Source organism: Diospyros lotus, chromosome 1, assembly GCF_014633365.1.
Source record: "Diospyros lotus cultivar Yz01 chromosome 1, ASM1463336v1, whole genome shotgun sequence".
Classification (NCBI taxonomy): domain Eukaryota; kingdom Viridiplantae; phylum Streptophyta; class Magnoliopsida; order Ericales; family Ebenaceae; genus Diospyros; species Diospyros lotus.
In genome coordinates, this window is record NC_068338.1 from 48,861,882 (window position 1) to 48,870,291 (window position 8,410).

Sequence of the window (8,410 nt, forward strand, 5' to 3'; positions counted from 1 at the left end):
TAAAATCATAAAAATATGAAAATATTTAATTTTTTACCGATATTATACCCCAAAAATAGTCTCTTTTTAACCTTTAATTCTTTTAATATCTTATTATATTATTGTAAACTAGTGGCTTATTGCTTTTTTTTAATACCTAATAAGATATTAGTGTGAAAATTACTTTTATTAAAATAATTTCTTCTATCTAAAAACCTTAATAATTTATTACTAAATAATAAGCCAAATGGTCTCTTAATAATAAATGATTTGATTGGTTCAAAGAATATATTTTTTTTATTTTAATGTAGACTAGATTAATGTCTTAATTTAAATTTCTTGTGCTGAATAAAGAAAAAATTTATCTTCCAAAAACACCCCTTTCCATTTAAATATATAAAATTAAACAGTTATAAACTCTTCTAAATCTTGAATTAATTTTGACATTCCATTATCGCTTGTTATTATTCAAAAACATTACCTAAATATAATTTTTGAATTTGTCCAAAATAAAATAATATTCTAAAAAATACTTTTTTTATACCATTAATATAAAAAACTTATATCAATAATCATTTAACCAACCAAATAGGTGACATAAAATGTAAAGAGTGATTAATATAGAGCTCAGAATGCAGCCAAATCATCAATGCACCTAGAAGTGTCTTCAAACACCACCACGCGTTAGTCCATCAATCATTCCTGAACCATTCTGAACGTTATTGCTGAGCAAAATGCAACAAATGTAAGAGAAGCCATTTGGAACCCAACCCAACGTCTAACTACAATACAACCGACTTCTCTGTAACCTTTGCTTTGTACATACAACGTGAACAATCAAAGCTCACTGCCCACTAGTTTGAAGGAACAAACGGATTGAATTGTGTTTGCCAACTGCTCTGCTAAAGCGGCCAGATCCACTGAAAAATAAAAATCCCACAGATGATGGCAACTGCCAACAACCTTTCATTGCAGGGGGTATTGTGGGAAACCATACCCACAGCAGAGCATTTCATTAGGGCAAACAATGGCTCAATAACTCATTGGCCTACCAATGTCACACAAACTCGTGATTTAAACGGTTTTAAATACTTTCCCTGCGCCTACATACTGCATTGAAGCCTTTCCCTTCTTTGCCTCTCAAGTTCATTGACCATTTGCCAGTGCTCGAATGACAGGCTGCTTTCACCAAAACTCACTGACATTAAGCGGCCCAATGTCAGCCATCTGCAAGCAAATATACACAAATGCGCTCAACGAATTAATAAATGCCTAAATGAAAAACATTTCATGTGTATCTTGCCACTAACCTGCTAAATTGTTGGCTGCCTAGACTCCTATCTGCTTGCCTAGCTGCAACCAAGTCTTCTTCCACCACCTAAAATACATTACAAAAATTGCATTATTGCACAAAGTCTTCCGCAGAGGCATGTTTGTGATTAAATGATATCTGCTGATGCAACTCAACCCCATACAATTTATCACCACACATTTCTTTTCAATTTTTTCTTTTGGCAATATCGTTGCCAAATTATATTGAGGTAAATCAATGCAAGTTAATACAGATGAGGGGGCACTAGTTGTGTCGGAGCACCTGATCTAATTTGTTTTATACATATTCAGACTAAATTATATAATTAATCATCATGCATTTCCACAATGCTATATATTCAGTGAGGTGCATAAAAATAGGTCTTTGTGCAGTATTCAACTAAAGATGTTAAAATAGAAAGCCTTTAGAGGATTACAAAAACAATCTAAAAGCCCTGCCAAAATTTTTGGAATGCATATTCAAAGCATGATAGCTTCCATTCCAAAAATGATAAATTGATTAACCAAAACAGATCTCAAATTCTTTTCTGTGTATTCTCAAAACGGTTGTTCTTGCTATGACAAAAAATGGAACATTAACCTAAAATCTAGAGTGAGGTTTCGGCAGGACAACAAATTTAAATGCTCCAATGGCTATGGATTACATGATTAATCTAAAGAATGAAAAACTGCTTTTATCAGTGGTCCAGCTTTCCAGATAGGGATAAAGGGGAAAACCTCACTAGGAGAGAAATACAATGCAGAAGGTAGTCTGGTTATAAAAGCATTTGGTTACAATTGGTTGTCTGGTTATAAAAGAAAGTCACCTCGTATTTTCAAGTGCCTTTACTTCTAAATTAGCATGGCTAATACAAGTGTACCCCCATGCAATTGGTTGTCTACTTATTAAAAAAAAAAATTGTTCCCATACTTGTAGATGATTTCTTCTACTAGAGTGGTCTACAAATGTGAATCTCCGCCTTCTATATTAAATCCAGAGCCCAATGGGATGTCATTTCCATTGCCAATCCCTCACATGGGAAACATTGGCATTCCAGATTAGAAAGAGATGACCAACCTATGTCATCATCTCTGACTCTATTATTTCCCCCCATACTAGCAAAAGAAAAGAAAATAGCCACTCTATGATCCATCATGCTCCAACAAACTAAGCAGTATTTTTTAACATAATAACTAGCCCCAACTGACCACAATGTTCGTAAAGTGCATAGAGCCATTCCTCCCCAGTCAGTTCAGAAGATAGTGTGAGAAAACCTCTATGAGAAAATACTAAAAAGGAGGGTAAAGAAAGCATCACACCACAGATGATACTAACCCCTCAGAGCAAAAGGCTTGCTATACTTTGGCTCCAGGAAGTTTCATCTTGAGTTGAGATATGCCAAGCCAAGAACAACTTAAATGCCTGAGACTTGGCATGAATCAGTTATGATACAACATTGAGCTGTACCAACTGCTACATCTTACTCATACTGCCCCATTTTTACAGATTTAAGTAAGATCATGTTCCACCAGTTGAGGAATATCAGGAAATTCCATCCACTTAGTACAGCACTTGCATCAATTTTTCCCCTAGCAAGTGGATATCCATCCTAGTCAAATCAAGACCTCATGAGCCAAAAAGTCATTTAACTCATACCTTCTGCATTTCTTGTTCAATTGAATGCGACAATGATCTTAGGCTAACCAAGTACCATCTCCAAGCTTTCAGTGTGTCTGCATCTGCAGTTTCAATTGAATCTACTGAAGATGGACGGAAAGGAACAACTAGATCAGCTGGCAAGATGTTTGATTTGCCCTCAGAAAGAATTAGCAGTTGGACATCTGCTGCCATCTCCATTTTATAGTATGTAAAATCATAATCCACCTGGAAAAATAAATAACAAAACCATTTAAGTCCCAAAAGGCTGAATCTGAATTCAATCATGCAGTGACACCCAAAGCTCAAAAACTAGATCAACTCTCCAAAAAGATAGCTGCTGTCATACAATAATGAATTTGGACTTTCTACGAGTTGTGGGTAAATGCTATGTGTCAGAACCTCTTTCACAGGATTTAATTACACAAGCATGAAACATGCAGACAGGATCCAAGTTGGAAATTACTTTTTGCAACTCAATTAGACTCTTCAGCAATCTTGCATTCTCAACCCCAACAGAGCTGAGGGTCCCTGCTTGTAACTTGGTCTCATCAATTATCATGTGCGAACCCTCAGCTAGCTGCAGAACTCCAGATGCCAATCTGGAGTATCAAGAATATATGTCGTAACAAATCCATAAACAATGTAAGCTTTATTCTAAACATTTGCCAATTCAATACAAAACTGCAAACAAAGAATTGTAATTACCTGTTCATTTGATAATCCTTTCTTGGGGCCAATGAAGCAGTGTTAAGATAATCCACAGTAAGAGATATACAATGTGTGAATGGTACAAGATTCTTGACTAAACTGTTAAGACGATTTCCAAAAACAGATGCACTTTCCTTGCTAAAACCAGTAAGGTTTAGAGAAAGCTTCCCCACAGCAAGTGTGTCGACCCGGGCATGCACCTGTAACAAAGAAACAGGACAGGTATGCCAAAATTATGCAAGTGTATAGTAATAAGTCCACAAGAAATTAAGCTCAAATGTAAGTAATATGAATTTACCCAAGGAACCAAGCCATGATATCTGACTAGGAGTTGCATAGAAAAAATTATGTGATATAAAACTAAGAATCATTAAGTAAGAACTAGTCCTCTACCCTGGACAAAAGATGCAACAAGAAGAAATGAGCTGCCAAGCCATCATTTCCAAGAACAGCCGTAAGATGTCCCAGCAGATTCCCCCTTATGGTTCTGACTAAATTGGATTTATGCTGTAGAATAAACATACAAAGGCTTAATTAAGGTAAATGGACAAAACAGAGGAAACTAAACAAAAAAGAAAAGAAAATTAACACTTGGCAGATTGAAAATTAACTTGGAGATCAAACAGGAAAAATCAACCACCTCCATCACGTGGGTGCTGAAAAGAAAATCATGCAGAGCAAGCTTCCGGTGAACAACACAATGTAGGCGTGGGACCTGTAAAATGAACCATATTAGTCATATTCTAATCAACCTAGAAAAATTTGTGGCATTCAAGGGCAATATTGATGCAAAGAACTAATTTATTTCAAATAATAAAATGTATTGGATGCCCATAAAACCATCTTTCTTACATGACAACATGATGGGCAATTGGTACCAACATGTGCAAAATATGAGCAAAAATAAAAATATTGTAGGAGGCATGCAGCCACATAATAAAAAATACAAGATAAAAACAAATTTTCCATAATAAAGTTGGAACAGTGCTTAGTGATAAAAACAAAATTATCCATGATAAAGCTGGAATGATGCTTAGTGAAGATAAAGTGCACAAGATGCTATTAAGATGGTTTGGGCATGTGAGAAAAAGGCTACTAAACAAACTTGTGAGGCAAATAGATGGAATGAAAGAAGTTCTTAGTAAAAGAGAAAGGAAGACCAAAGAAAACTTGTTAAAAGCTCTTAAACAACTCTCTTTACAAAACAAAAAGGAAAAAAAAAAAAAAAAAAAAAGCTCTTAAACATGGCATGTGATATAATGGTAATAGATACAGATGGATAGAGAGTTAGAATCATGTAATCAACACCATCTCGTGGAATTAAGACTTGCCATGTTATTCTCATTGAATGAACTTTATTGTATCTCATACAAACATATGTCCTAAGAAAATTATGGCACTTGGTAGAGCCAAGTAGCCACCAGTGGTTGGGAAAAAGACTTGGGTAATTTGAGTTGTGGGTTGGGTAGTCAAAGTTCAATAGTTCTAAAGCCAACAGTATAACTCCAGTTTACATTGCCCTAAACTACAAAATACACCACTGTAATGCCAAATGCAGCAGCCAATAACAAGCACAGGTACCAATTAGGCTATACTTACTTTGGTGGTGATTAAGTAACAAAAGACTTTGAAATGAGTTGCTGGTTCAGGTGACATAAAGATATTTTAAATCAAGAGTAATTCTTAAATGCAGTGCCAAGCAACCAAACATTTACAATTTCGTCCCATTACATGATTACTCCAAAGCATGACCTACCTTAAATCATGACAATAATATAGAGGCAAGGAACTTTCGGTAATTTTTTATTGACACATGTAAAAACAAAAAGGACGTAAACAGAAAATCTGTATAGATGAAGTTAATACCTTGCTGGGAGGCAAATGAGCCAATTCATCTTCACTAAAACAGCTTGTGAACTCATTAGAATCATCCCTGTCACCGCTATTCTCTGAATCAAAGGTGAGGACACCAACAAACTCAAAAACATCATTCAGCTTCAGGTCAGCTTCTGGAGAGTCATATACCTGCAAGAATTATTTGAAAAGCAACAGTTGTTAAGCAAGCTTATTTTCCCCTCCTATCAACGACATTAAACAAAGAAGATGATCAGATTCACCTTCACAAGGCAAGGAAGTGAATTTCCATCAAAATCAAGCACCATCCTCATGCTAGGATAAGTTCCCTCAGTTGAATCCTGTGGATGAGCAGATATGGCAGAGGGCCTACCTTCTCGCTGAAAAAGAAGAAAAAATTCAGGTAAGAAATTAAGAGATATAGCACCAGGTGGCATAAGGGAATTTCAATAATTCTCAAGTAAAAAGTAATTTAACTTCAGAATAACTCAAAGCTTAAGGAGATATATGCTAAATTGTTTCAAGTTCCCATACGACACCACCCCATATGTGGGTTTCTACTGCCCTGAAATTTTATTTTATTTTTTCAAAACGTGACAACTGCTAACTTGAGGGCAACAGGGACACTTCTTTCATCTGAAACCAGGATTGGATAGTGAAGCAAAACGTTACCATGGACATCACTCCCATTATTTGGTCACAAAAGAGTAATGATGGATGGTGTTTTACTGTTTTATACATTGATTTATTTTATCAGATCCAGACGCCCAGACATTCAGAAAATTACAAATTGCAGTGATGGAAGTGTAATTTTTTATTTGTGCCAATTTAAAAACTGGATATGAATTTGAAACAGAACTATCTTTGATTATCAAACACATCTAGTGCTGTAGATAGATTTCACTTTTCTTGGCAGGACACTGAAATGAGACCCGGCAATAGGATGAGTCCGGAAGAATTTTATTCTTGTCAGCCAAAATCTGGAAGAAAAAAAAAAGGTAGGAAAGCTAACAGTAAAACCAAAAACCCAAATATGAGACAAAAGTTGCTTACCATTTTCTTAGTGCTTGTGGAACCCTTAGCGTCCTCATCTAGTCCCTGTCATCCAACAAAGAATGTCAAAAAAAATACTTTCAAGACGGTTTGGAAGGTTAAAAAAAAAACCATTTTTGTAATTGTACAAGCTCGCGTAACTTACATCCATATCATTAAAATATTGAAGGCCTTTCCTACGAAGTGCCACCCAGGCACCATGTGATTGTACCCTGAACCAATCAAATGCTGCCACGTGTTCATGATAAGCGTATTCATGGCAGCATGTAATTGGTTTGAGGCACAATGATGTGGTGCCTCTAAGGCACAAGATACTTTCTCCTTTCCTACACAACATTTGGGTGATTCAACCATTCCCGTGAATGCCAATTGAATTGAGGCTTCTTTAATTCACTCTATTGTGGTATTTCTAACATGACAGTGCAAGACGGTAATTATAATTGATATGCAACAAGAAAAAAGATACATGGAAACTTACTTGCATATCCATGTCATCGGGGGATGCATCATCCTCCCTCTGGCGCTTTTCCCCATGTGGGGATGCGCAGTTTGCCCTAGGTTCTGGCAAAGACATAGTCCACAAATTCTGCCCTGGAACCTAAATCATAGGAATTTAACAAGTCTAAGAATCTGGCCTTGGGTTATCAAGGGCGAACAACAACAAAAAACCCAAAATTAGAAAAAAAAAAAAAAAAAAAAAGTCTTTGACTGACATCAGCATTCTGGCGAAGCATTAATTAATCAAGTATTTCATACTCAATATAGTCCAAACTGAATATAGAAGATCCCATGGTGATACGATTGCAGCATAGAAGCAACATATAGCTGTAAGCACAAATAATTCGTAGCAGATGCGTCTATACTCACAGGAACACAGTACAGGAGGCGGCGTTCCCAGATCCGCATATCAGATGAATGGTCAATGGGAGATTGAGAAACATCCGTGTATTTATTGGTTCTCCATACGGCCCCATCCTTCAAGTGATACAGAGATAAAGATTTTACAGGCTCAAGAATTAGTGAGATGAAATAAAAATGAGGAGCGATGATTCACCACCAGGAGATCAAGAGGTAAAATACCCTGTAGGCACCAACGTAGAACTCGTTACCCAGCATATCTTGTATCATTCCGCGGAACCGAACTAGCGTATTCGGTTGAACCATTCGCACACTCGTAGCATTCAGTAAAGGCACCTATAAAGAAATTGAGAAAAAATCAGACTAGCAGCCACTATCGGCAACTTGTATAATAAAGATTCAATTTTCGAGAACATAAACCCTAGGAAAAGGGACGTGAGAGAGAGGTAGAATTTTGATTTAGGACAACCTGAGAGAGGTGACCATTGTCGAAAAGGAAATCGCGGAAGAGGTCGATGACGCCCCAGTCTCTGCCGTCGAGGGTGGCCGGATCGGAGCCGGAGGCCACCACCTTGTCGAACGTCAATCGTACTGCTCCCAGAGGGTTTGCCAGGCAATCGTACGGTAGACCCACCATTCTCTCTCTCTCTCTCTCTCTCTCTCTCTCTCTCTGTAGGTATGATGATGGGCGTGGACGATGATTCCGGCGGCGATAGTAGAAATAGCAGTGGCAGGATACGTATGTTTTCCCGCCAACAACGGATCTTCTTTCCCGCCAACTGGGGCAGACACAGTGAGATCAATCAGATATTTTCCGGTTAATTTTAATCCGATGATTAAATAAATTAGACTTTCTGAAATAACAGCCTAGGGATTACTGCCTCTATGCGGTGTTTCATTACTCATGTTATTAATTTTGAGAAATGAAATAAATTACGAGTAGAAACTTTATTTTATTGCATAGTATAAGAAATTGAATTTACAATT

The 8,410-nt window shown here is 36.8% G+C and overlaps 1 protein-coding gene across 2 annotated transcripts; it reads right to left on the bottom strand.

Moving 5' to 3' along the window:
- Nucleotides 1-678: 678 nt before the first annotated feature.
- LOC127794933 (mini-chromosome maintenance complex-binding protein) lies at nucleotides 679-8,207 on the bottom strand. 2 transcript variants are annotated; one of them, XM_052326268.1, is made up of 14 exons: nucleotides 7,893-8,207; nucleotides 7,646-7,759; nucleotides 7,433-7,540; nucleotides 7,044-7,163; nucleotides 6,566-6,610; nucleotides 5,776-5,892; nucleotides 5,525-5,683; nucleotides 4,299-4,373; nucleotides 4,052-4,165; nucleotides 3,656-3,858; nucleotides 3,414-3,549; nucleotides 2,948-3,175; nucleotides 1,290-1,357; nucleotides 679-1,206 (listed from the first exon to the last, which is right to left on the bottom strand). In XM_052326268.1, the coding sequence occupies exons 1-14, from the start codon at nucleotides 8,058-8,060 to the stop codon at nucleotides 1,083-1,085; spliced, it is 1,779 nt and encodes a 592-aa protein (XP_052182228.1). In that variant the 5' UTR covers nucleotides 8,061-8,207; the 3' UTR covers nucleotides 679-1,082. The 2 variants fall into 2 exon arrangements, with proteins under 2 accessions (XP_052182228.1, XP_052182221.1); XM_052326261.1 differs by lacking the exons at nucleotides 7,044-7,163; nucleotides 7,433-7,540; nucleotides 7,646-7,759; nucleotides 7,893-8,207 and adding an exon at nucleotides 6,711-6,975.
- Between the last annotated feature and the right edge of the window lie 203 nt (nucleotides 8,208-8,410).

What these genes read in the sequence shown, in the direction of transcription:
- LOC127794933 (XM_052326268.1), bottom strand. Translation starts at nt 8,060, where the DNA reads ATGGTGGGTCTACCGTACGATTGCCTGGCAAACCCTCTGGGAGCAGTA. An exon ending in CTCATTTGCCTCCCAGCAAG is followed by an intron (nt 4,374 to 5,524) that starts GTATTAACTTCA and finishes TTCATTTTACAG; the next exon opens with GTCCCACGCCTACATTGTGT. An exon ending in AAGGATTATCAAATGAACAG is followed by an intron (nt 3,550 to 3,655) that starts GTAATTACAATT and finishes TTGATACTCCAG; the next exon opens with ATTGGCATCTGGAGTTCTGC.